General features: G+C 58.2%; 2 protein-coding genes across 5 annotated transcripts; one reads left to right on the forward strand and one right to left on the reverse strand.

Annotated features, from left to right (window-relative positions):
* LOC118906936 (proline dehydrogenase 1, mitochondrial) lies at positions 1–18,805 on the forward strand. The gene is made up of 14 exons (XM_036874913.1): positions 1–296; positions 4,006–4,214; positions 7,953–7,987; positions 8,361–8,510; positions 10,295–10,359; positions 10,559–10,675; positions 11,098–11,177; positions 11,721–11,802; positions 12,865–12,957; positions 13,046–13,192; positions 13,719–13,894; positions 14,275–14,373; positions 18,104–18,192; positions 18,270–18,805. Exons 1-14 carry the CDS (start codon positions 24–26, stop codon positions 18,455–18,457), a joined length of 1,803 nt encoding a protein of 600 aa, XP_036730808.1. The 5' UTR covers positions 1–23; the 3' UTR covers positions 18,458–18,805.
* DGCR6L (DiGeorge syndrome critical region gene 6 like) lies at positions 17,516–26,988 on the reverse strand. Of its 4 annotated transcripts, none has more exons than XR_005022627.1 (6): positions 26,720–26,988; positions 26,472–26,632; positions 23,678–23,819; positions 21,399–21,499; positions 20,380–20,520; positions 19,356–19,447 (listed from the first exon to the last, which is right to left on the reverse strand). XR_005022627.1 is itself a non-coding variant. In XM_036874915.1 (5 exons), exons 1-5 carry the CDS (start codon positions 26,827–26,829, stop codon positions 19,764–19,766), a joined length of 597 nt encoding a protein of 198 aa, XP_036730810.1. In that variant the 5' UTR covers positions 26,830–26,946; the 3' UTR covers positions 17,516–19,763. The 4 variants fall into 4 exon arrangements, 2 of the variants coding, with proteins under 2 accessions (XP_036730810.1, XP_036730811.1); XR_005022626.1 differs by having other exon boundaries at positions 19,356–19,847; positions 26,720–26,986; XM_036874915.1 differs by lacking the exon at positions 23,678–23,819 and having other exon boundaries at positions 17,516–19,847; positions 26,720–26,946.
* Positions 26,989–27,404: the final 416 nt, after the last annotated feature.

Raw genomic sequence — 27,404 nt, forward strand, 5'->3', positions numbered from 1 at the left:
CCAGGGGCCCATGCACAACAGCCATGAGCCTTAGGCGAACCTTTCCCTTGCTGCGCTCCGCCCTCTCCCGCCGCGCCCCGCTGTCTACAGCGCCGGCGACCCGCGAGCAGCACGCCGCGGGCCTGGAAGCCGTGCGGGGGCGCGGGGCGGCCGAGGCCGCGCGGCCGCCAGTGCCCGCCGTGGACTTCGGCAACACGCAGGAGGCGTACCGGAGCCGGCGCAGCTGGGAGCTGGCGCGCAGCCTACTGGTGCTGCGCCTTTGCGCCTCGCCCGCGCTGCTGGCGCGCCACGAGCAGGTGTGCGGGGGCTCGGGGACGCTGGGGGTGGGGTGCGGCCAGAGCCCCGCGGGCCTTCGCCGGTCCTGGGAGCAGTTATGAAGTTTCAAAGTAGAAAGCGGGGCCTCTGGAACATCGCCTGTGGCCGGGAAGTCAGGAAGGAAGGTGTTTCCTGCACGCCCTTTCGGACCCGTGAATTTTACTACGTGTCAGTTACTGGCAGCTAAAAACAAAGATTAATTTAAATTTTAAGCTGTATGCTGCTTGCAGTAATACAGTGTTCACCCGAAATTTAAAATTGAGTGTCGTCAATGTTGCCCAAAGGGAAGCCTGGCCGTACTGAGCGGCTCATAGCCTGGGACCCCAGAGTTCTTGGACGCTGTGACACAGGGGATCCCCAGACATGATCAGTCTGAACAATGTTGAGGGAGAATGGGACGCTCGCTGCTCAAATATCCGACTTTTGAAACTTTAACACAGTTACATTGAAAAGTGTGAGGGCTTTGGGGAAGTAAAAAGCAGAAGTGTCTTAGCCGCTCTTGGTCAAGGTGATTCCTGGGAACAGTTTAAAAGCAAGGGTCCAGTTGGTGCTGAGGGTCCCGAAGGCACTTCATGCAGGTGGTGTTGACTTCTCAGTGAGACTGTGCTGAGGGCACCTTAGCTCCGGGCAGAGGCTAGGGAGACTGGACCCGGGAGGAGCACCAAGCCACACCTTGGGCATAGGTGAAGGTGAGGCCACCCAAGGTGGGTGGGTGATGAGGGCAGAGTTAGAGTTGGGTGGCTCTGAAGGGGCTAGGTTCAAAACCAGCAGAGAAGCCAGCAGAGAAGCCAGCAGAGCTGTGGGTCCTTGGGTACTGTGGGCAACAGTGGGAGGGACATGTCAGCTCCACCGTCCCTTGGGTGCCTGCCTGGGGCAAGTGCCAGTGCACTGGGACTGTGCTGTGGGTGCCTGGAGGAGCAAGGAGGCTTCTCCCACGCTCCCCTCGTGTTCTACCTGTGCCCTGGGGACATCCTTAAGGAGCCCAGTAACTGTGCGGTGTGCTCTGCCTGCCTTCTGTGGGACCTGTTCCCCCTGTCGTAATTGCTGGTGGTCCCACTGGTGACAGTGGCCTTGGTGCCTGGTGGTGAAGGAGATGGGGCAGAGGCCAGACTGCAGAGTTGTGGGCCGCTCACTAGAACCTGGTCCTTCTTGTGCTCTGGCCTGCAGCAAAAATTCCTCCTGCTGAGCCAGTGCAGGTCTGTGCAGCTCATGCCCCAGGGAGTATCAGCCTGCAAGGAGCCCAGTTTGAGCTGTGGCATTGGCTCAGGACCCAGTGGGGGCCCGCACTTGCCCAAAGGCAGACCTTTTTGAGAAGGGTTTAGAAAATTCAGGTCTTCCATGATGAAAGCCTTTGTGCTTGGGTGTGAGCCAGTGCAGGAGAGTGTGGGGGAAGGGGGTAGTCAGGGAGGGGAGAGAACTGGCTTTACCCGTCCTCTCTCTGCAGACATGTCTTTGAGTCTTTTACAGTGTTTGTGTTACTGGTGCAAGTTTCTAAATCCACGAAGGATATTCCTACCTGGAGAAGAGGTGGGGCTACCCTCGTCTCCGTTAGTGCCACCCCAGGGCATGCCTGATGCCAGGATGGTTTTAAAGGGGCTGTTTTGCTCTGGAGTTGGCTTAAAACTGCCAGCCCTGTGCCATGTACTTCCATAGCCCTCTGTGACAGGCTGGCCTCCCCTTTGCCAGGGTGAGACGGTCGGTGACCAGCTCAGGTTACCTGGGTGGCCTTCACTGTTGTTCCCTCTGACAACAGGGTAACAGGAGGGGAGCGGGAGGTCACCAGCCCATGACCCCTGGACCACATCTCAGCATCAGCGTTGCTCCTGCTCCTTCTATGAGCATTGGCTAGAGCTGTTTTCATGCTAGTTGGGTAGTTATGACAGAGACTGGGTGGCCCGCACAGCCTAAATTATTTACCATGTGTTCCTGGGCAGGAAAGTTTGCCGGCCCTAGAGTAGACAGTTGGCCCACTTCCACACACACTGTGTTTCTGACAGTCCTCAGAATTGACTTGTATGATGTCCGGGGTTTTCCAGAGCTGAATGATGGTTTTCAGGTCCCTGTTTCTGCCTGGCCTGCCTCTGGGGTGAACTTTGATATGTCCAAGACCTGGCTTTTCCTCCTGCGAGGGTGCTCTGACCCACAGAATCGTGACTTCTGGCCAGGGCTCTTGTGAGGTGGAGGAGGCCTGCCCGTCTCCCGGGTTGGCACTTTCACTTTCCATTTCTATTCTTCTTTATAAAAATAATGAGATGCAATAAAATCAGACACGGCACAGAGGCTGCAGCGAGACAGAGGTGATGGCCTGGAAACCTTCACCCTCGTGTTGCCGCACGGCTCCTTAAGCATCTCCGTCTGGGTGCCAGCCACAGTTCAGGTGTGTTGGCGTTTGAGAGGCTTGGGCTGTTTGGGACTGGTTTGTGGATGAAGGTGTGTGACTGACTCATGCTTTTGCTTAGACTAGAGATTGCTCCCTGAGACCCTGATCCCAAGAGATGTTCCCCACAAAAAAGTGGGGTTCTGTTACTCATTGGGTTTGAGAAACCTTAGACTGTTCCTGCCTTGTAGCTGGAGCCTGGGGTAGTAGACACACAGGAATTCCCAGACAGGTGTCCTCCCAGTGGTCATCCCCCTGCCCCTCCTTGACCTCATTCCTTCCCGCCACTGTCCCCAGTGCAGGAGCACCGCGTCACCTCCTAGCCTGGCAAGCCCCGCACTCTGGATCTAAGTTAGCAAACACCTCCCGCCCTTGCCCTGGCCAGCACTCCCTCACCCCCATTCTGAATTCCATGGAGGTACCTTGCCCCTCCCTCCTTCTGGGTCTCCCTGCATCTAGGATGGGAGCCCGTCATCTGTTTTGTTCACCCTAGAATTGTGTCGGGCAGGAGGCAGTTGCTTGGGACATTTGAATAATGATGGCAGAAATTTGGGCTGTGGCGAGATATGGTTGGAGGAGAAAGCTGAGTCGTTTGGGAGGCTGTCTTCCCCTGGGGCACGTACTCTCAGGCTGCCGGCCTGCTGCGGCCTGGATGAGTGTGCTGAGTCCCCGCCGGTCCTGGGTGGATGGTCATCTCCCAGACCTTTGTGGGTGGTTACCTGGCCCACTTTTAGCCTATGCTTTCTCCAGAGGAGCTCATACTCACTCGGAGTTTTGTGTGTTCATCTGTTCAGCACCCACTGGAGGCCCGGCCCCTTGCCAGGCACTGTTTTAGGGACTTGGAATAAGCAGTGAACAAAACATTGAAAAATGTGGGTTCTCACCTTCTAGAAACTCACACCAAATCCCCCTCTTCTCCAGCATAACCTGCAGAGGTGTGGATACAGAGAATGTTATGAACACGCCCACTGCTGTTCCCAGAGAGACCTGCCGTTCACTTCTTTATCCACCACGCGGTAGTCAGGCGACTGCCATGTACCACTGGGGTCACCCATGAGCGTGCAGGGCAGGGAGGCAAGAGCAGCGCCTGGGACCGGCCACCCTGCATGAGGAGCGGGGCATGAACAGTCACTGTGAGCAGAGAAGCAATCTGCTTTGGGTGGTGTCACCGTAAAACCAAGGCCATGAGCCGAGTTTAGCCCTGGGGAGAGCACGTCAAGGCTTTGTGACGGGCAGGCGGGGAAGCAGGAGTGTCCTGCTGGGGACATGGGAGGCCAGGTGGCCCAGGATAGCCTCTGCCCTTTACCTTTCAGTTGCTCCGTCTTGCCAGGAGACTTCTGGGGCAAAGGTTGTTCGACAGACTGATGAAGATGACCTTCTACGGGCAGTTTGTGGCTGGTGAGGACCAGGAGTCCATCCGGCCCCTGATCCAGCACAACAGGGCCTTCGGCGTAGGCTCTATCCTGGACTACGGTGTGGAGGAGGACCTGACCCCCGAGGAGGCCGAACGCAAGGAGATGGAGTAAGGCCCGCGTGGCACCTGCTGGCAACCCCAGCACCCCGGGGCTGGGCTGGGCCTGGCTGGGAGAGCTCTGTCCACCTGACTTACGGCAGCCCTCCTGGGTCTGCCTGGGGTTGTGTTCTTGCCCCGTGAGGATGACAGCTCTGGGCTTCCACCGAGGCCTTGTGTGCCGAGGCTGGAGGAGGGGCGAGGATGGGGTCAGCAAACTTTGGTCCCCAGCCCGATCAGCCTGGTTTTGTACAGTCTGCAAGCTAAGAATCATTGTTGTATTTTTAAATGGTTGAAACAAAGCAAAAGTAATGTTTTGTGACACGTGAAAATTATATGAAATTCAAAGTGCTCTCACCCTACAGGGGCAGAATTGAGTGGCTGTGACTCAATGGTGGCTGCTGGGTGCTACCCGGCAGTTTACAAAATATGATTGCTGACACTGATGTTGGAGGTGCTCTGGCTTCCTGCTCTCCTGCAGCATCTCTTCTGGGGATTCTGACCTACTGGGCAGGTCCCACTGTCCCACTCTTGCTTGGCCCCTGAGATGATTTCCTGATTAGCAGGTGGGCCCCACCTGGTGGGTGTGGAGACTGCCTGGGGGTCCGAGAAGAAGGGAATGTGCTGCCAGGAGCACACGTGTGGCAGGCCAGCCCAGCGGCTCCTGCCGAGGTCACCAACTGGCTGCAGGGCCCGTTCTCTGGGCAGTGAGTATGGGGACAGATGGGCATCCCCCGACCCACCCTCCTGGGCCATAGGACAGAACTCGAGGATCATTTCACCCTCTGCTTCCTGAAGTAGGAGCCTCATGGGAGATCCAGGCAGAACCAGCCCTTTCTTTGCAAAACGCCCAGTTCCTGGGCTGGTGCCTGCACCCCTCCACCCCTCACTGGCATCTGGGCCACTGAGTCCTGACAGCAGCCACGCCCGACCATATGAGGCTTGGGACAGGCTTGCTGAGTAACCTGCCCTGTCTCAAGCTCTGGTGTTTGCTCTGGCCTGGGGAGGGAAGGGGTGGGGAGGGGAAGGCGTCACATGAGGCTCCTGCCCTGGGAACGGAATGTCTGAGCCGAGCTGCTGGTGGATTGGCCTGGGGAGCCAAGCCCCTGCCTCGCGATTTGCTGTCTTGAAGGCGGGGCTCTCCAGCTCAGCACCCCGGTGTTCCTAGGGGGGCTGTGGGCTGAGGCTGTTGAATAACTAGTGGGCTGTATCCCCGCTGGGTCTGGGTGAGGGCTAGTGGTTTCACAATGGGATTTTCTCTCTCTGGTATGAAAAGACTTCTTTCCCAGGGCGATCGCCTGGCTTCCTCCCTGCCCTGCAGGGGAGCACTGGGAGGAGGGCCGGCTTCGCCCTACCATGGACACTGGAGCCTGTGACCCTGGGCCACCCTGCTGTTAGTGCCCCTTGTCCTGCAGAAGCCCTGCTTTGTGGGCTTTGGGACGTGAACGGCAGTCCCTTCCTGTCCTAACATGGTGGCCGCCGTCCGATGCCAGCGGCAGGGCTGCTGCCAGGCAGCCCTGTGTGCTCGGTGGAGCCCGGCTGAGGGTGCAGAACCAGGCTCATAGGCACTGATCGAACATCCACGCCATCGAGATGCCACGCATTCTCCATCAGGAGCCCCTGTGTGGGGAACAGAGGGGTCACAGGCCCTTAGACCCTGCTCTGGGGAATGATGTAGAGGCCACTGCCCCAAGTTAACGCCACAGGAGTGGAGTGGGCTGGGGCGGGGAGCGAGCGCAGGTGGTGGGGCCCTGCCCCAGGCATAACCATAAGAGGCACAGTAAAAATGGGGATGTCTGAACATGCAAGAGGCCCAGCAGGTGCCCTGAGGACGTGGCCCTGGGAGGAGGGGGTCCGGGGGTCTTCCCCAGGTTAGGAAGCAGGAGGTAGGAGGCCGGAGGCGCAGGAGGGAGAATAGCCATTCAGGGAGGGGGTGGGATGGCGTTTCCCAGAACACTTGTTAGAAGGCAGAGGCCAGGAACCTAACTCTAGAAGAGGAGCCTCACAGGGTCCCCCAGCAGGCTGAGGGCCCTGGGGAGAGGGCGCAGGGCTGGGTTCCTCTTGACGATTGGCTGTGATGAGGTTGTGATGAGGATGGCTGGGGACAGTGTAGCCAGCAGGTGTGTGTGTCCTGGCTGTGCAAACCCAGGGCTGGCCGGGGGCGAGGCCTGGGCCTTGGTCCCCAGGGTGGAGGCCGCTCCTCGGGACTGGTGTGCGCAGTGTCTTGGGTGCTGCCTGGAGCCAGGGCCTGGGGGCCCACAGGCTTTTCTGCGTTCTTCTCTTGCCTCCTGCGTTTCACCAGGGGAGAACTGGTGTGAGGGCAGCCGGCGTGGTCTCCCCTCACTTTTCACATTTTTCTAAAAGGTGTCCAGCCAACAAATTACCTGATGCAGAGCTGAGCTTGGAGGTGGCTGAGGGGATGGTTGGGGTCTTCCTGCCACCCCTGCAAGCCCCTGGGTCACTCCTGCAGTCCTCTCCTGCCCCCTGCCCCCGGGGGCACTCCATTCCCTCCTCCACATCTTGGGCCGTGCACTTATATGTGCACGCATGTGTCTGCACGTGTGTGCATGTGTGCACATGTGTCTGCACATGTGTGTGTGTGTACAGAGCATGCTCTTCCTTCTCTTCATGGTGACACGACACTCCCCTTCCCCCCAGCCTGGTAACTGCCATCTTTGTCTCCTCGTGATCCACTCGCCGGGCCTGGTCAAGAGTGCAGCCCTGCCCATGCTAAGTACTGTCTGCTCTGGGATAGGCCGCTGCCCCCTGACCACGTGGCTGTGTGGCCGGCTGGCTCCCCTGTGCCTTTGGAGCCGGGCTGGGGCTTGGAGGGTAGAAGGCCAGCTGTGGAAATGCTAATTGGGACCGTCACACAGCCCCGGGCCCCTGGGGGCCTCTGGGTAGTGGTGTCCCCTCAGTGGAGGGCAGTCTGCCTAGAAGGTGGATATCTGCGGGTTATGGGCTGTGTGGTGACAGAGCAGGCCCGAGCCTCCCGCAGCTGCCAACCTTGGGATGAGGCCCCTGCCTTGGTGCAGATGGCGGGTGCCATATCGTGCCTCCACCTCAGTGGGCCACAGCTGCGGGGCAGCCTGGGTCTGGCCTTACAGGTGCCCTCTCTGTCCTGTCCTCATGAGGACTGGGTATATTCAGGTATGATGGCCAGGGGAGGCCAGGGGAGGGTTTGCATTAAAAAAATAAATTGTGGTTGCTGGTTTGAAAATAATCCTGAGGAGCGCGGGTGGAGGTGAGGCTGGCTGTGGGCAGAGGGCAGAGCAAGGGGCCCTGCTCCTTGACTCTGGGGATCAGGAAGCTGGTGGTTTCCCTCTCTCCGCCATCCTCAGCCCTGAGTGGCCTGCGCCCCTCCTTTTCCTCACAGGAAGGAATACCCCATGGCTAGCGGGCCTCAAGGACCTACCCATGCCCTGGGCTGTGTATCGCTTTACTTCCTCCTCACCCAGTGTAGGGAGGGGGCCTCACCCAGGGGGAGACCCAGGTTCCTCCGGAGCAGGGCTTGTAGGCTGGGTCCTGTCTGCCAGGCTCAGAGAAGGTGACCCCGGAGGCCAGGGGCGGGTGGGGTGGGGTGAGTCACGCTTACCTGGCCAGGTGACCCTGCCTTCCTCTTCAGCCCTCCTGGGCCAGGGTCAGGGCTCAGCCTCTACTTCCTCCCACCTGTGCCTCCTCAATGGGACGCGTTTGTCACTTGTACCTGAGGTGGCGTGACCGCAACCCTCTTCTTCTTCCCTCCTGCAGGTCCTGTACCTCAGCATCAGAGAGGGACGGCCATGGTGAGTGGGAGGCAACCATTCAGGAACGAGCCCGCTCCCCACCCGCACACACCCCCGGCTCCTCCCCGTGTCCCTGGGCACCCAGGCCATCGTTCTGAGTGGCTGACACATCCTTACGGCCGGCCTTGGGGGCCGGTGCACTCGGCCCTCGGTGGGTCTGGGCTTTGCCTCCCTGCCCTGGGTTTGCCACGTAACTAGGGTGACCCAAGGAGAAGGAAGAGTGGGCACCAGGGCGGGCGGGTTTGGGGAGCAGCACAGGCAGGGGGCCGGGTGCTCGGGGTGGGGTGGGGCTGGAGCTGGAGTGCGGCGCTGGTGGCGGGATGGGGGCTTGGGGGGTGGGGAGGTGGCTCAGGCCGGACACCCACCTCTCCAGGCACCAGTAAGAGGGAGAAGCAGTTCCAGGCCCACCGGGCATTCGGAGACCGCAGGGATGGCGTCATCAGCGCCCGCACCTACTTCTACGCCAGCGAGGCCAAGTGTGACAGCCACATGGAGACATTCCTGCGCTGCATCGAGGCTTCAGGTGGGGCCCTGCTTGTCGCTGGCCTGCCGCCCGCCAGGCTCTGCCTGGGCTGACCTCCGGTCGAGGAGATGCTGGTGTGGGAACACAAGGCTGGGCCCGGAGTGTTTGCTCAGGGCTCCATCCCCATCTCTGTGGCCTTGGTCGTGAGGTTGACGTGGGCTCACACCTGAGTCCAGCTCCTTCCTGAGGAGCCTGGCTGCCCGCAGGAGGGCACCTCCCCCCTCCCGGGTACCAGGTGTCCAGATGTAGACCTGTCAGTGGGCCAAGTGGCCCCCAGTCCCAGGCAGGGGCTTGACTCTTGTCACATGACCCCTGGCTCTGCCGAGGGCCACACCATTCCGGGAGCTGGTGCCACGTCCTCTTTAACAGAGAATTCTTCCCCGTATGGCCTCTGGGTGGGAACACCTGCTAGGGAGGTGAGTTAAGCCGGGAGGTCACAGAGGCCTCAGCGTCCATCAGGTCCCCAGCAGCCCTCCTGTTAGTGGGTCCCACACCTTCTGAACACTTTAAGGAGTGGGAGTGAGCAACGCCCAGAGGCAACCTCCTAGGAGCAGCGCTGGGCACCCCGGGTGGTCAGGCAGACACCCGGCTGCCCAGTGTCCAGTGCCAGGGGCGTCTTCTTGGTTCCCTGCCCACTCTGCCTGGGGGCAGACAGATGGGGAGGGCTCCACAGAAGCAAAGATGTGTGTCGTGGGCTTCCAGAAGCCAGAGGAGAGAATGGGGGAGGTGGTTGAGTGCCTTCTGCCTCCAGTTTGTGCTCTGCTGGGCGTTTCTGTGTTCGGTGAACCCCCAGGGGCAGCCCCGGGTGCCGAGGGCATTGGAGAGGAAACGGGCAGGGATTGAGTGGGCAGGTCTCACCAGCACCTTTGCCCACTGCATTCCTGGACCCACGTGGCAAACTCAAACCCTGCTGAGTCACCGGTTCCCACTGCATGGTCAGGCATCCGGAGCAGCCAAGTGCAGGGTGTTTGTGGGCTGCGTAGGGTCGTTGTCCTTCTGCCATGGGTGGTCAGCCGGCCCAGGCGTCTGGGTCCTCGGTGGGCTCTCCCCTCCTGTTGCCACCCCACTTGGCCTGAGATTGCCAGGCAGCCACCAGAGCTGCTTCTGAGGGCCAGGCAGCCTGCCCGGGAAGCATGGCCACCGTGGGCCTGCTCGGGCCTGGTGGGCGAGGGAGGAAAGATGCGCTGGTGCCACTGCACCGTCTCACTGGGTGGCTGGATTGTTCATGCTCTGGGGGTCTCAGGGCCCAGGTGCAAGGTAGACCCAGTACCATGTGTTGTAGGTAACTAATAGGAAGAATGGCCACCGCCAGCCTCCTGAAGTCTGTTATATGTCTATGAGAAGTGTCCTAACTCTTTTTTTCTTTTTTTCTTTTTGGCTGCGTGCGGGCTTTCTCTAGTTGCAGCGAGCGGGGGCTGCTCGTCGTTGCTGTGCGCAGGCTTCTCATTGCGGTGGCTTCTTTTGTTGCGGAGCACGGGCTCTAGGTGCGCAGGCTTCAGTAGTTGCAGCACGTGGGCTCAGTAGTTGTGGCTCGCGGGCTCTAGAGTGCAGGCTCAGTAGTTGTGGCATGTGGGCTTAGTTGCTCCGCAGCATGTGGGATCTTCCCAGACCAGGGCTTGAACCCGCATCCCTCGCACTGGCAGGCAGATTCTTAACCACTGCGCCACCAGGGACGTCCCAAGAAGTGTCCTAACTCTTGAGTGGCACAGATTCCGGGCACAGGCTCAGGGTCCCCCCCCCCACACACCCCCAGCACTGATGGCTCTTCCTGTGGCTTCTCACAGGTGGCGCCAGCGAGGATGGCTTCTCAGCCATTAAGCTCACCGCACTGGGGAGACCCCAGTTTCTGGTAAGTGTCAAAACCTTCCACCCACAGGGAGTTTGTAAGAACTTGGGGCTGCCGTGAGCGTTAAGTGAAAGCTCGTGCGCTGGTGCCTTGGCCCTGGGAGCCAGGCACACGGGCGGGATGGGGTGGCTCAGGCTACACGGGGGTCCTGGGAGGGGGCTGGGTGTGCGCCTGGGATGGCAGCTCAGGCCCACGTCCGCAGCTGCAGTTCTCAGATGTGCTGACCAAGTGGAGACGGTTCTTCCACCAAATGGCCGCAGAGCAGGGCAAGGCCGGGCTGGCTGCCATGGACACGAAGCTGGAGGTGGCTGCACTGCAGGTGGGGCCGCCCCTCCCTGGTGGGTGTGAGAAGGTGGGCCGGGGAGGAGCCCTGCCCAGGAGGAATTGGCCAGGCGGTGTCTGAGGTGGGTTCCCAGGGCCTGCTGCCCAGCCCCCAGCTGCTGGGTCAGTGGGGAGGGAATCTGAGCAGAGATGGAGGATGTGTTGGGTGGGAGGGTTGGAGGGGGGCTGGCCCTGCCAGTAGCCGAGCTCTGTGGACCCGCAGGGATGGGGAGATGTGGAGGGGTGGGCAGCGGGGAGAGACCATCTCTGGAGCAGAAACCCAAGGCAGAAGTGTAGCCAGTCTCAGTACTGACATTAAGAAAGTCAGCCTAGCATCACAGGCCAGTGGGCAGGGGCAGGAGATGTTTGTGAGCAGGGCTGGGAGATGGCAGTGGGACCAACACCCTCTCGCTTCTGAAGGAAAGCGTGGTGAAGATGGGCATCGCGTCCCGGATGGAGATTGAGAACTGGTTCACTGTGGAGACCCTTGGCGTGTCTGGGTAAGAGTAGCCCCTGGGCTGAGATTTCGGGCCGCCCTGGTTCAGCCAAGGTTCTGGCTGAGCCCCAATGGCGTCTCCCAATCCTGGTCGCCCTCTTCCAGGGCATGGGCCCCCTCGAACCCTAGGGCTTCTTACAGAATTATTTGGGTCGTGGAGTGAGGGTGCCACACCCAGCAGTCCCAGGACCCATCTGGCAGATGGGTGAAGGGTGAGGGCAGCTGACATCCTGGAGGGTCCCAAGCCTCATTGTGAGGAGCTGGGGGCTGGCAGCAGTGTGCCGTCCCCTCCTGCCTGGTCTCCCATGTTCAGCTCTTACCCGAGCCTGATGTGGCCTGAGTGGTCTCGGCCCTGATGTAAGAATATTCATGTTTTGGTTTCTGTTTTTTAAACAGAGGACCGTGTTTACATTTTACCAGTCTTTCAAAACTGAACACTGAAGCAGGTTCTGTGGGGTTGGGTCTGGGGGTGCTCCTGCAGGGAGGGGGCTGGTTTGGGGCCGTGGTGAGGCTGCGTGTCCGCATGCTGACGCGCCTTCTTCCACAGCACCCTGGACCTGCTGGACTGGGGCAGCCTCATTGACAGCAGGACCGAGCTCTCCAAGCACCTGGTGGTCCCCAACATGCAGGTGACGCTGTGCGCGTCTGTGCCCCCCACCTCACGGTTCTCACAGGGTCGTCATGGAGGGTCCCCGCTCACACTGCCAGGGCTTCCTCAGAGTGGCGCTGGGTCCCCAGCATGAGTCTCCCCACAAGCCAGGCGGAAGCTGTCACCTATTCTAGTCGAGCCTCAGGAGACCCATGCCGTCCCTTCTGCCCAGTGCTGTTTGTTAAAAGGGAGTTGCTAGACTGGCCTGTGTTCGAGGGAGAAGAATGAGACTCCACCTGCCCCTGGGAGGGTGACCGGGCATTTGTGGCCGTGCTTGAGCGCACCCCTGAGCTGGGATGGGAGGAAGCAGCAGAGGTGCCTTGGGAAACACCCAAGACGCTGCCTTTCACAAGCTCCAGCCTGGCGACAGAGGGCCCAGGAGGGGTGTGCTCGAGGCCTCGCCGGGAGTGCCTTGGGTAGTGTTAGTGAACAAGCAGGGCAAGCAGAGGGCCCCCTGTGCTTCACGGGCCTGCAGGGTGGGTGCCCACTGCTGACCTGCCCAGCTCCCTGAGTGCCACCATCTGGGGCTGATGCCTCCGTCCCCCTGTTGCATGTCAGTCTGTGCTGTGTGGCCAGCCAAGTCTGCCTGTAGGCACAGTTCTTCCTCCATGTCCTCTGCCTGCTAGGGGCTGAGTCTTTCCAGGTGATTGGGTGGGTCAAGGGTCACTTCCTGAACTTTGCGCAGGAACAGAAAGGGGACCCATCGTGAGGATCCTCTGGAGGCCGTGGGAGCCGACTCCTTGGGTGCAGGCCTGACCTGGGGCAGCCAGCCCCGTGAGGAAGGGTGTGCTGGCGGGTAGCGCGGTTACGGGACGCTGTGTGGCCGGCGGGACCCTGGACAGGACACTGACCTTAATGCACAAACAGGGTGGCGGGTGGAGAAGGGGGCGCGGGGATGAGGCCCACTGGTCCTGGGCACCAGGCACTGGGTATCGGTAGGCCCTGCACCAGGGGTGAGAGGGTGCCCACAGGAGGGGGGAGCGCTGGCCTCGAGAGCCCAGGTCTGGAGCCCTGCCGTGGCCTGACTGCACTGCCCCCTCAGACAGGACAGCTGGAGCCTCTGCTGTCGCGGTTCACTGAGGAGGAGGAACGGCAGATGACGAGGATGCTGCAGAGGATGGACGTCCTGGCCAAGGTCGAGGACCCTGGGATGTGCCGGGGTGGGGGGGCACCTGTGTCACCTGAGCCCCAGACAGACCCTCTCTCCCCGCTGTGCCCCTCAGAAAGCCAGTGAGGTGGGCGTGCGGCTGATGGTGGACGCCGAGCAGACCTACTTCCAGCCGGCCATCAGCCGCCTGACGCTGGAGATGCAGCGCAGGTTCAACGTGGAGAGGCCACTCATCTTCAACACGTACCAGTGCTACCTCAAGGTGCGCCCAGCGTCTGCCGCGGGGAGACAGGCCCCCAGGACCAGCTGCCAGCGGACCCGTCCCCTGGGCCTCAGACCCCAGACAGGGTGTTGAAGGGGCAGGAGGACGATGAAGGAGCTTTTGGAGTCCACGTAATGTGCCTTAATCGCCAGATTTCGAGTGACTGTTTCCTCCCGCCCTTTTTAGCTTGGTTCCCTCTAAGGGTATGATGAAGGCTCTGGGCCACTCCCCAAACTCGTGCGTGTGCCTCGGGGACCCTTGAGCACAAACTCTGGCGGCCGCTCGGGGACCAGCCAGGTGTTTGGAGGACTCAGGGTGGGGTGGGTGTAGGCGCTGCGGGGACAAGGGGAAGTGGGTGGGTGTGGGTCCAGGCAGGCGCTGACAGCCCCCGTCACCACAGCTGCTGGCCCCGGTGTCCCTGCTGACTACACACTGGGGGGTGCCCGGGCCCCAGGAAGGCCCTCTGGGACACAGGCTGGAGGGGGCCCCATCCTGGTCATCCTCAACTTTCGGCTCCGGCCCACAGGACGCCTACGACAATGTCACCCTGGATGTGGAGCTGGCTCGCCGAGAGGGCTGGTGCTTCGGGGCCAAGCTGGTGCGTGGCGCATACATGGCCCAGGAACGTGCCCGCGCCCTGGAGATTGGGTATGAGGACCCTATCAACCCCACGTACGAGGCCACCAACGCCATGTACCACAGGTGCGCTGCCCTCTTTGGCTTCCGGAGCCTCAGAGCTTCCTGGGGGTGGGGTGGGGGGGGGAGAAACCGGGAAGGGGCTGGAGCTGACCCGACGTGACCCTGTCCAACATGGGAGCAACCCTGGGGTCAGAACCAATACCTCCTCTGCCTTTGTTTTACTTTTTCCAAAACCATTAAGGTTTTTTTTTTTTTAATATAAACGTCTACTGAACTGCCTATGTTGACAAAGATGAGAGCTGTACCCTGGCAGCCCTCCCCAAATGGAACGAGGCCTGTTTGCTTTTTAATTCCACACCAGGATCGTCCACTGTTTTGCACCTGCTTCTGCCTCTGCCCCTGCAGGGGCTGTGCAGGCCTGCCTCACACGTCACCCTCCCCAGGTGCCTCAACTACGTCCTGGAGGAGCTGAAGCACAACGCCAGGGCTGCAGTGATGGTGGCCTCGCACAATGAAGACACCGTGCGCTTCACGCTGTGCAGGTTGGCCCCGCCCCCTTCCCGCTGGGCACTTCTGGGTGGGCAGGAAGTGTGGGCAGGCAGTGGGTTTTGGGGGGACATCTGTGGAACGAGCTGGAGTGGCGGCTTTAGGGCCCCCAGACCCCTCGAGGCCGGCTGGGCGTTGTGCTGCAGTAGCCAAAAGGCTGTTTGCAGTTACTTGGGTTTTTAACATTAATACCAGACTTACTAAAGTTTCAAATTAAAAAATAAACTTCATTAGGTGAAATTTAAGTGTGAAATGTTGGAGCTCTCAGATGTGTCGCCTCATTTATAAACAATTTCTCAACACTTTAAACTGTGTTTAGAATTTAAGATAGTCTGTTTTCTCTTTAAACGCCTGTCCCATGGAGCATCCTTATAAGTCAGATACAGGAATGAGGTGAAATAAATATACATTTTTTTCTTTTGGCCGTGTTCTGGGAGTTCCCCGACCAGGGATCAAACTCAGGCCCCAGGCAGTGAAAGCCCCGAGTCCTAATCATTGGACTGCCAGGGAATTTCCAATCACCACGTTCTTTTATCTCATATCTTAACCCAAACTGGACCACAGCCGGGGTCCAGCTCCCCCTCCCCCCGCCACAGGAAGCTGGGCGGGTGGTGGCCTTGCTGGCCCTCGCCTTCCCCAGGAGCAAGGCAGGGGCCACCCCTCCCACAGTGGGCACCCTGAGCCCAAGGCTTGGGCCGAGTAGTGAAGGTGCAGGGCGTGCACCCAGAGGCACTTGCAGGCTCTGCCTGGAGGGTGACTCTGGTCGTCCTAAACCATTCATTAATGTCGTGCTTGTCCTTCTCATGCTGGGGCTGCTTTTTCATGGTGTGAAACTGCAACTAAAGGCCACGATTTCTAATGCTCTGCACTTGAAGCTGCCTGGCTGTGAACAGGAGCACTGAGGCCAGCGGGGCTGCCAGGTGGAGGGCAGATTGTGTCGAGGCTCCCTCTGGAGTCCTGCTGGGCTGGGGTCAGGCTGTTTCCTTGCTGGTGGTTGGCTCTGACTGGCGTCCTAGCCAGGTGGACTGTTCCGCTTTCTTCCCTCCATCCCTGGGGCCTCCTTGGACGCCCCATCCTATCCCTGGACGTGGGATGGCCAGGGACACCTTTTGTGCTTGGGGAAGATTAGTTTTGTTTTGTTTTGTTTTAAATTTATTTATTTTTAAAATTTTTGGCTGCGTGCGTTGGGTCTTCGTTGCTGCATGCCAGCTTTCTCTAGCTGCAGCGAGCGGGGGCTACTCTTCGTTGCAGTGCGCGGGCTTCTCACTGTGGTGGCTTCTCGTTGCGGAGCACAGGCTCTAGGCGTGCGGGCTCAGTAGCTGTGGCTCACGGGCTCTAGAGTTCAGGCTCAGTACTTGTGGTGCACGGGCTTAGTTGCTCAGCGGCATGTGGGGTCTTCCTGGACCAGGGCTCGAACCCGTGTCCCCTGCATTGGCAGGCAGATTCTTAACCATTGCGCCACCAGGGAAGCCCCATTTCTGGCTTCTTTGACTTTTGAAGGAACACAGGGCTGAGTTGAAAATTTTAAAAGCTGGCTTTCACTTAGGCTTCAAAGTACAATTCTGTGATGGAACCGTGATCAAAGCTGGTCCGTCCGGCACCAGGGTCCTCCCCAAGACGATGTGCACAGAGGTCCTGGCCCCTGCCTGGCAGTGCCTACCTCCTGAGGTTTCCATCACCATCTCAGCAGCCTGTGGTTGACCCGTTTTAGGTTTTGGTCACAGGCTAGTCCACTCAGACTGACTAGGCGAGGACAGTGAAACGTCTAAAGGTATAACCTGCCCTCAGAAGGGCTTCCTTTCACCTGATTTCTGGATCTTGTCACTGGGAGCATGTGTGGCCTCCCCATCTTGGCCGCGGCGGCCTCCTGCCCTAGACATGGCTCCCCCCATGCCAAGTGCCAGCTGAGCGCTTGCCCGTCTCTCACAGGCTCCGCAGCCCGCGCCAGGCCAAGGTCCTGTGCACCTGCTCCAGGAGCCACAGAGCCTTGAACACCTTGGGCTGGTCTTCCCAGGGGCAGCAGTGTGGGCCTCTGATGCCACACATTAGAGACCTCAGTCATATTAGCTTTGGCTGAGTAACAAACCAACCCAAAATTCAGAGGCCTGAACACCGTATGTTCTGTGAGCCAGCAGTGTGGGCTGGGCTCTGCTTCTGCTGGCCTTGCCTGGGGCCCATCCTGCATCCGTGGTCACATGGGGTCTGGTTGGCCCTAAATGGCCTCATTTGTGGCTGGGACAGCAAAGGGCACTGCATCACATGTCAGGTGTCCTACAGGCCAGCTTAGGCTTCTCCACAGGTGGTCTTAGGCTACCAGAAGCCCTGGAGGGGGCAAGCCTCTGCCCATGTCACATTTGCTATCGTTCTGTTGGCTAAAGGAAGTCATGCCCAGCCCAGATATTGCCAGCCAAATGGAGAGAGCCTCTTTCTGTGCTGGGCGAAGCTACAGTCACATGGCAGCAGGCATGGACACTGGCAGGGAAGGGGCAGCAGCAGGGGAGGGGTCAGTTTTTGCAGGACGCCACATGAGTGTTCCCACCACCATCCGGCAGCAACACTGTGGCAGCCCTGCTCTCAACAGGGGACAGAGACATGTAAGCTGGATACCAGGGCAACACGGTGCAGACTGGGGCCCCGACCTTGGAGCCTAGCCCTGGGGGAAGGAGAAAAACGATCTAGGATGCCCCTCATGTAGAGGCCCAGGGCGAGAGGTGCTAAGTGGTCTGGGGGCCTGGGGTGGGGCCCTGAGACAGTGAGAAGGGAGGGAGGCTCCAGGGGCAGGGATGGGGACCAACAGGCCCAGCCTGTAGCCTGGGTGGGTGTGAGGACCCAGGCTGAACACGCCCCTGTGGGGTGGAAGGATGGGGGGCGGGCTATAGAGTGCTGGTGCTGATAGGCCGAGTCTGTATCTGCACGTACAGGAAGCCAGAGGTAAAAACGTGGGAATCATCAATGCATAGATATTTCAAAACCCTGGGAATTTTTTAAAGATCCTACAAGGGGAGGTGTGAGGATAGGAGAGGGTGTGGACAGAGTTGGGGGCCCCCACCTCAACGTCTGAGTAGCACTAATAGAAATTCGAGCCACATCTGTTAACCCCAAATGTTTCATAGCCACGTTAAAAAAAAAAAAATGAAGTTAATTTTGATATACATTTTAATTAACCCCACATATCCAAAATAGTACCATTTAAACGTTTTCAGAAAAAAGTGAGATACTCTGCATTCAGTTTTCACACTGTCTTCAAAAGCCCACATGTGTTTGACACTTGCAGTGCACCTCGATTCAGACCACCCGCCTGCCAGAGGCTCAGTTGCCACCAGTAGCTGGTGACTGCCTTACAGACAGGGCAGCCAGCAAGGGGAGGATGAGAAGCTGGAGGTGGGGTCGCAGGGTTGGGAACACAGCAGCAGTGGAACTCTGAGGGGTTTGAGAAGGGGATGGTGGGAGGGCTGAGAGCTTCCCAGGCCACACCAAGGGCTGGCCACTGGATGAGTCTGCCTTGCTGGGTCATAGTGGGCAGCAGGGAAGGGGCCATCGGGGAGCAAGCACAGCAAGAGGGAGGCTGGCTGGGGAAGGGGGTCACTTGGTGGCCTTGGGCTGAGGCAGCAGCAGCAGAGAAGAGGCCTGGTCTATGCAGGAGAGAGCCTATGCCCATGCCCTACCCTGTGGGTGGGGATCTGGGGGTGGAGGGAGGGGCTTACCCACCGCCCTGCCTGTTCACAGGATGGAGGAGCTGGGCCTGCACCCTGCCGATTGCCAGGTGTACTTTGGACAGCTTCTGGGCATGTGTGACCAGATAAGCTTCCCGCTAGGTGAGCTGGGCTTCCTGTGGGGGGCGGGGGGCAGGGGTGGAGGCGCTGGGACTCACCGCCTCCACCCCTGTGTGCAGGCCAGGCAGGCTTCCCCGTGTACAAGTACGTGCCTTACGGCCCTGTGATGGAGGTGCTGCCCTACCTGTCCCGCCGAGCCCTGGAGAACAGCGGAGTCATGAAGGGCGCCCAGAGGGAGTGGCAGCTGCTGTGGCAGGAGCTCAAGCGGAGGCTCCGCACGGGCAGCCTCTTCCACCGCCCGGCCTAGTGCTGTGGCTGCCTCCCAACGCATCCTCACCTGGGCTGCGACCACCCAGGGCTACAGCCCGACCCCAACCTCACACACACCTTTTACATCCCAAACTGTGAGACCCCGCTGGCCCCTGCCCATGGGCACCCAGGTGTGGGCTATGTCCGTTACCTGCCAGAGCTGCTGGGAACTCAGAAACCGCCCTCCAGTGAGCGAGCATGGCTGCATCTCTGCCCACCCCCACGACCTTGGGCCTGAAGAACCACCTTCTGCAGGGTCCAACCCATGGGCCCCGAGCCCCACAGGTGGGCAGTGGCTGGCTGGGGAAGCTGGCCTGTCAATAAACCACTATTTCTGCAGCTAAGAGCCCTTGACTCCAGGCCCACGATGCTCTTCCCTGCAGAGCCCTCACGTGCAGTCAGTGGCAGAGGGAGTGGCTCCGATGGCCCGAGAAGCCTCACACTCAGGCTCGGCCTCTCCTGTGTCACACGCCCCCAGCACACCTTGGGCAGGGTGGACCCACCAACACCTGCCTTCAGGCCATATTGCAGACCCGGCCATGCAGGGCACTGGATACCCTCACCTCCAACCCCACAGCTGGGGCTCAGACCAATGCAGACAGCACACTCCCCAGAGTGGGCTTGGTGCTTCCCCATCCTCAGTCTCTTCCTCTCTCAGACCCTTCCTGCTGCTCTGTGCCCTTCACCCCAGCGGCCCCAGTGACCCACACCAGGTTCTGGCTGCTCTGACAGCCCCACAGAGCGACTGGATGTGTCCCTAGTGCCCTGGGACTTGCCCCAGGGAGGGGCCTCTGTGACATGGGGGTAGGGGCATCTTCTGCTGATTCCTCTGTAGGCCACAGAGCCCCCAGGCGAGGGCCCTAGCTAGGCCCTGGTCACGACAGGCACCACAGAGCTGTCATGCAAGCCACATGCAGGCCATGCTGAGGCATCTTTATTTCTCGGGGTCACATACAGCTCATGAGCCTTTCCCACTCGGGGGCTGCACCTGCCAAGGGAGGGGCCGAGAGCAGAACACATCAGAAGCCTGGGGCAGACAGCCGGAAGGCTGAGCCCACTCTTCCCTTTACCTTCCCACCCTAGCTTTGGACAAAAAAGCCCAGGTGAAGGTGGGTGGCAGACGCAGCCCAGGTCCACCTAGCTTCTCCTCACGGGGGGCCCCTCCTGCAAGCAGCTGGGAAGGTGGTGGCCAGACTTCAGGAAGATGAGCGCCACTCAGCTTTCTGCTGCCTTTGGTGACTGTGGGACAGGGCTGTCTTCCCAGCCAAGATGGGCAGCGGGTCACTGGCAGGAACCCTGCCTGGTCATAGTGCCGCCTTCCCCACCTGGCAGCCCCTCTGCTGCAGCTTCCGGATGAGTTCCAATAGGTTCATCTGTAGCGTCAGCTCCTGGGATGCAGAGGGGCCACTGTGAGGTCCCCTTTAGCCCTGGCAAAGGCCCCAGGAAGCAGCCTCCTTTACCCAAGGACCCGGGGCAGATATCAGGACCTAGAGAGCACCAGGCTTGAGCCCATGGGGCTGACTTCCAGTGAAGCCTGGCTACCTCCTGCCAGAAAGAGGCAGGAGCTGGGACTCTGCCTGTGGCAGGGCCTGCAGTTGCCCTGGCTCGGCACAAATGGAGGTGTGTGCAGGGATGTAGGGGAACTGCACACGAGGCCCTGTAGGGCATAGCGAACCCAGGGAAGGTGGGCAATGCCCTGCAGCCACATGGCTTACCCTCCTGTGGCGGAGGCAGTGTGACCGGCCTCCATGCTGAGCACAGCGCAGAAACCCTTCCTGGAGCCTCCCTAACTCACCACGTACCCTGTCCCCACACACCCTGGGCCTGGGCTCCCCAGCGCCCAGCTAAAACCCCATATGGAATCTGGCCTTGGGGACCAGCATCCCCTGGGCTGTGCCGGGGCAGGCCTATGCCACTGACCTGCGGGTTGGTGGTCACATAGAAGCCGGCAACCCCTGCCTTCTCCAGTGTGCTCTGCTGGTCCGCCACCTTCCGGTCCAGCTCCAGGACAATCTTCTGGTCCATCGCCCGCTGCTCCTCACGGATCCGGTGCTCCACCGCCTGCCACGGTAAAGGCAGCTCAGGGGCTCAGCCTCCTGCCCATCAGTGCCTCACACACACACTCCTGGCCTGTCACCTCCTCTGGCCCCTCTCCACCCCCCAGTGGATCCAGCTCCCAGACTACGGATGGAGCCCGTACTGCACCCAGGTCTGTCCCTCCTTGGCCACACAGAACCCTGCAGAGGGGCTCAGATGCCCTGCCCCAAATGCCCTTACTCCAGCACCTCCTGACAGGACAGCACCTCCTGTCCTCCCTTTGCTGTGCCAGGCCTCGCCCAGCCTTGACAGCTCGGGACCACCATGAGCAGGCCAGATGCTGGCTCCACCTCTGCTGACTGTCAAGCTGGCCACCATCTCTGGGCCTTTGCGTATGTTTCCTCCCCACTGGAGCTGCGGCCAACCCCAGCTCAGCACCTCCTCCCTGCATGCCCTGGCTTGGGGCTGCCTCAGGACGCTGCACACACCTCCACATGGACCCCACCACTGGTGGCTTCTTGGTTATGGGTGGGTCTCTGCGTTGTTCCCAGGCAACCTGGGAGCAGGACTTGCTGGCTCCATCATCCCACCACTGCCCTCATCCCCAAGGCCACGGGGCACAATGGCCCCCACTCACACCTGCCCTGTACAGGCCCAGCCCATTAGGAGCTGCTGTCTTGAGGAGCAGGTGGAGGGGAGTGGGGGGATCACACACTCTCCACCCACTCCAAGCACACCCCAAACCCCCAACAGTGAAGAGCCACATGTGGGCACATCGAGCCTTCGCGGCCCACCCCAGGCTGAGGCCCAGGCTGGCCAGCAGCTTCCAAGCCACCCGGAGCCCCTCCTCTACGGCCCTCTCAGCAGAGCCCAGGTGGTGCCCACCCTGCCCACACCCCTACCTCTAGCTCGCGCTGCTGGGCCGCCTGGAGCACAGGCAGGTTGTGGGGCCGGCAGGCCTGCTGGGCTTCCTGGTGTTTCTGCCGCAGCGCCTGCCTGAGCACTGGACGGGGACAAGACCAGAGGGGCATCAGCAGGTGGCAGAGGGGTAAGAAGGAGGGGGCCTGCTCCAGCTGTCCCACCACCACAGGGAAGCAGGGCAGAGGCGTGGACGTGAGGGAGGCCTGCACCGGGAGCTGGGTGGAGCTCTGGACACCCAGCCCCCAGCCCACTCAGGCGGGCCCTCACCCAGGGTACAGCCCTTCTCCAGCAGCAGGGCTCCAGGGCACTAGAGGAGGGTGAGGCCAAGCGTGTGGTACGGGGGTAGACATCTTTGGTGGACTTTATGGACAAGGCCACTATATCATTTCCCTTAAAGACAGCGATTGGTGCAGAACAGACTGGTCAGACGACCTGGGGAGATACTGGGCTGGAGTTCCCAGCTTAAATACTTACTGATGACCTTATTAATGTCACTAGCTATATTTCTGCCTATTTTACAAGATTATTGTTTCTTTCATGACCAAATGTGTGGCTGAGCCTCCAACAAAAATAATGATGACTAGAAGACCTGAAACAACTGACCAAATATATAGTTCTGTAAGATCAGTGATTGTAATAGTGTAGCTCTAGATGTGGGAAGAAGCAACAGGGCAATAACAGACTAGTAGAACAGGTGGCCCGGAGGCCTTGGGCTACTGTTAGTTAACAGGGCCTAGTCTGGTAACAGCACATTGAGTGGCCTATCAAGGAAATCCTCACCTGACCTGGGAATGAGCATTCCTAACACCGTGGGACAAATTGGTCATGAAATGCCTTCCAAACCTTGGTCGAAATTAAGACTGAAAGAGAAGGGACTGTAACATACAGAATGTTGCCCGCCACCCAGTTCTACAAGAATCAAGTCATTAACCACTGCAGTCGCTGACCTACCTGAAAGGAATTCAGGGTGAAGACAGGGATGAGGCACTTTGTGCTCTGGGAAAACTGGCAGAACTGGCCCTCAGACACTTGGATATTTTCAGGAGAAAATTTTATGAATACAGTTTCTTGCATCTTCCCATACTTAAAACGCACTAAAACCATTAACTAAGCTATCTGTTCCTCATGAATAGCAGTAACCTTCTACCAAGCTGCGTGCTTGGTTACATGTACCCCTTCACCAAAATCACATATATACTGGCCTCCCCCCCTCACCTCTTTGGAACAGTCCTCAGAGCTTTCGGAAAGACTGTCTCCAGGTTAGAATCCTCAGGTTCGATCGACTAAAATTTTCCATTTCTTTCTTAGATTGACTATTGATTAATTTTTCAATAAATGGCATGAGCCGGCAGAGGCCATGTGCCAGGAAGTCTGTGTTGCTCCAAGAGGGGCCACCACGACCACCAAGCAAAGCTTCCACAGTCCCCACTAATTGTACAGGACTGGACAGAAGAGAAAGGTAGCATGGGATGGAAAGAAACCAATCACAAAACAGAACACTCAACACTATGCAGCCAAAATCCTGGACTTGTAAGTGTCAAGTGGCCAGATCTCCCCTGTGAGGAGGGGTCCCAGCTATAAGACACAAGCCCACCACTCTGTCCTCGGCAGAGACCTCACGTTACAGCCCTTCTTTGGAAGGCCCCTGAGGTTCCCCAATCTCCTGTTTCTTCGCAGTGCGTGCACATCTCGACTATGGCATTTATCACACTAGGTGAGTCTGAAGCTGAGGGCCACCCTCAAGACATTTCCATAAACACAGAGATGAGAAAGACACTCCCCAGTTAACGTTTACAATGTGTGGAGGCAGGATGCAAGGAAACAGATAAATGCAGGGAAATCTCATCTTCACCCCATTTATCAACGTTGCTACAAACTTCCAGATTCCACGGGGCGAGCAACCAGAGGCAAAAAGAGAGCTGTGCCCACTGCCCGGGCTGGGGCCTGGCCTTTGCAATGACCAAGGAAAGCAATGGCAGCCAACCACCACCTGCTAAGTCAGAGAAAGGAAAAGCAGAAAGTCACAGGCACTTTCCCACTGCTGACAGCACAAAACCTTCCAAAGGACAAGAAGCGAAGTGTCTGAAGAGTTATCAAAACTCCCCACTAAAAGGAACCAGGGCTCCATGGAGACACGGCTTGTTCCCTTGCTGCCCCCTCCCCCTTTAAAAAAACTATTCTGAGTGCTTGATTTGCTCCCTGAGCTACTAAGCTCTGGAGATAAACAAAAATCACCAAAACGAGAGCAAATACTACTTACTGACAATCTGCATTTGGCACAGACCCAGTCAAAGGCAGGAGGAGTGGGAAAGCTTTACAGTGGCAAAGGGGAAAGGTCCATCCTGATGGAAGGTTGTTGGTGTGGGGAAGCTGGAGGCAGGCTGTCAGAAGAGGGGTTGAGGCTGGGAAAGAACAAGAAAAGATGAGCCTGAACACCTTCCTGTACCAGAAAGCAAGAAGTGCTCCAACAATAATGGGGACACATAAAAAGGACACAGGAGCCAGCCCACTGTTCTTCCACTGGCCAAACGTGGCATGATTTGAGCATTAAAAGGCATCAACTATGTACTTTGGATTTGTGAGTTGCATCTCATTCCTCAATAACAATGTGTACAGGGACTTCCCTGGTGGCGCAGTGGTTAAGAATCTGCCTGCCAATGCAGGGGACACAGGTTCGATCCCTGGTCTGGGAAGATCCCACATGCCGCGGAGCAACGAAGCTCGTGCGCCACAACTACTGAGCCTGTGCTCTAGAGCCCATGAGCCACAACTACTTAGCCCTGTGCCACAACTACTGAAGCTCGCGCGCCTAGAACCCATGCTCTACAACAAGAGAAGCCACCACAGTGAGAAGCACAGGCACCGCAACGAAGAGCAGCCCCAGCTCACCGCAGCTAGAGAAAGCCCGTGCGCAGCAACGAAGACCCAACGCAGCCAAAAATAAATAAATAAAATATAATTATAAAAAAAAATGTGTACAAAGACAACCACCCAAACATTTAGGGAAGAAGTAGTACCAATTATACACAAATTCTTCTGGAAAACCAAAGAGAACACTTACCAACTCATCCTGTGAAGCGAGCATCACCCTGATACTCAAACCAGACAAAAATGTTACAAGAGAACTACAGACCAATGTCCATCACTAGCATAGAAGTAAAAATTCTTAAGATTTTAGCAAATCAAACCAACACAGACAAAAAGAATAGTTCATCATGACTGAGTAAGGTTTATCCCAGGAATGCAGTTTATCCCAGGAATTTTAAAAATCAATGTATTTCACCGTAGTAACCAAAAATCCACTTGATCATCTCAATAGACGCAGAAAAAAGATGTGACAAATCCCAACATCCATTCCTGATAGAAACACACTAATCCTGGGGCAGATGTCTATCATCTGCCCCCACAGGAAAGGGACCTCACATCACTAGGAGGAATTTTTGCCACAAACGCTTAACGTGTGTATCGTCATGCTGTCCAGTTTACAGGAAACACAGAAAGTGGAGAAAGAGGTAAAATGTCAACACGAGGAAGCAATCCAACAGATCCACAGTGGGGACGTTCTAAGGCAGAATACCCTGGACTCTTCAAAAAGTCAGCGCCACGATAAATGTTGGGAACTGTTTCAGAAGCAGAGACCAAAGTAACCAATGGCAATGCATGACCACACACTGGATCCTTATAAAGGGACAGACAATTTGAGACAAGTTTCGGTATGTGACCGTGGACTCAATGTCAGAACACACCCTGGAATGATTCATTTCTATCCATTGTGGTTACAGAGGAGAGCGTTCTTGTTCTAGATCGCTGGTTCTCAGTACTGGACCAAGGCTGACCCCCAAGGATGTCTGGAGACATTTCTGGCTGTCACTACTGGGGGAAGGTGCCACTATCATCTAGTAGTTAGAAGCCAAGAATGCTTTTAAACATTCAGCAAATAACCATTAAGACCTGTCCAAGGACTTCCCTGGTGGCGCAGTAGTTAAGAATCCACCTGCCAAAGCAGGGGACATGGGTTCAAGATCCCGCATGCCGCGGAGCAACTAAGCCCGTGCGCCACAACTACTGAGCCTGTGCTCTAGAGCCTGCGAGCCACAAGTACTGAGCCCGCGTGCCACAACTACTGAAGCCCGTGCGCCTAGAGCCCGCGCTCCACAAAAGAAGCCACCACAATGAGAAGCCCGCGCACTGCAATGAAGAACCAATGCAGCCAAAAATAAAGAAAGAAGAAAAAAAAAAAACCTGTCCAGCCTCAAATGCCAACAGTGCTGCTGTTGAAAACCCTCGTCTAGAGGAATGCTGAGGACCCCTGGTGAAGCCCTGTGGTGTTGCACATACTTACGGACACAAAGAACTTTGTCAAAACTTCAGTTACTGAGTGTAGCTGGAGAACGTAAGTATTCATTATATTATACTTCCAACTTTTCTAAATACTTAACCTTTTTTAAATAAAAAGTTTGGGAAAAATAAAATAAGAAAGGTGGGAAATCTGAGGGGGCGGGAAGAGCTGCCCAGCATACCTCGCAGGAAGGGGCTCCGGAGGCCCCTCCCATTCCCAGTAGGGATGCCTGGGAGGGGCCAAGGCTCCCAAGGCTTTGACCAAACGCGTGGCTCAAGTGGAAAAGTTTTCGGGTCCTGGAGGGTGCCTCAGGGCTCAGAGCAAGGGAACTTGATGCGCGGCGGAGAGGGAACTGACACTAAAGGGCGCTGCAGAGCTGTCAACACTGCGGGGGGCCAACCGCCAACACCAGATCTGCCGGTGGGCTGACCAAGCACAGAGGCCTCGGGCCATCCTGCCTGGAAGGGGAGTGAGGGCACGCGGGAGCGCGAGCAGGGAGTTTCTGGATGTCCTGCGAAAAGATGACCGTGCAACTGACAAAGTAAAACCGACTTGACTCATTTGTCATCAATGGCCCCGCGCCCTCGATCCGGTCAATTTCAAGGGCTTCTTTCGAACGGTACCCGGGGAAGGCCTCCGCCCGCAGAGACCGGAACTGCCCGGGCAGGCCGAGCTCCCGCGCGGGGAGCTGGGCCATCCCGTCGCCCCCGCGCACCTCGGTGCTCGTTCTGCAGCCGCAGGCGCTGGTTGTACAGGCTCTTCTCGGTGAGGTGCTGGATGTCCAGCAGCCCCTGCACGATCTCGAACACGGTGCCGTCGAGGAGCGCCAGGGCCAGGTCGCTGAGCGTGGTGTAGGACAGGCGCTGCTGGAAGGAGCTGCGGGAGGAGGGCGGGGTGAGCGGGGCGGGGCCGAGCCGCCTGCCCGCGCGCCCCGCCCACCCCGCGCGCCCCGCGGCCGCGCACCTGGGCAACTCCTTGACCAGGCCCTGCAGCGCCGACAGCAACTGGTAGTGCCGCTCCTGCTGCCGGGCTCCGTCCACCGCCTCCTCCAAGGCGCCGGAGTACCGCTCCATGGCGCCCACACCCCGCCAGCCGCCGCCGAAGCGACGCGCGCCTCCTACGTCAGTCCAGAGCGTGGCGCGCCCCGCCCCCTTTCACGACAGTTCTGAGCACGGCGCGGCCCGCCTTTGCGTCATCCAGAAGGAGGCTGTCTCGGCCCCAGCGAGCAGCGTCCCGCATTGTCCACGCCCCTTACCCTGCCTCCACGCCCACGCGACCTCCGAGACGTTACTCCACAGCCTCAAAATCGCGAGATTTCTGAGAATTCTCCCCCGCCCGCGCGGTGGGCGTGGATCGAGGCCCCGCCCCTGCCCCGCCCTGCATTGTAGACTGTGCTATGGGCACCCTGTGCTTTTTTTTCCTTCAATTGGCTATTTTTCTGGAATCAAATTACAGTAGTGATTAATAGATTTTATTTTTTATATCTGGAGAAAAGGATTTGTTAGTTTTATAATTTTTCTTAAGAACAAGCATATGTATTTAGTAGTTCCATTGCATTAGAACAGTTTTAACTCACAGTGACTTGTGAAATCCATCTTCTCCAGGCCTGTGTGTTGAGAGCTTCCTGTCTTATCAAGTCATGGGTGGA

This window comes from Balaenoptera musculus, chromosome 14, assembly GCF_009873245.2.
Source record: "Balaenoptera musculus isolate JJ_BM4_2016_0621 chromosome 14, mBalMus1.pri.v3, whole genome shotgun sequence".
NCBI classification, from domain to species: Eukaryota; Metazoa; Chordata; class Mammalia; order Artiodactyla; family Balaenopteridae; genus Balaenoptera; species Balaenoptera musculus.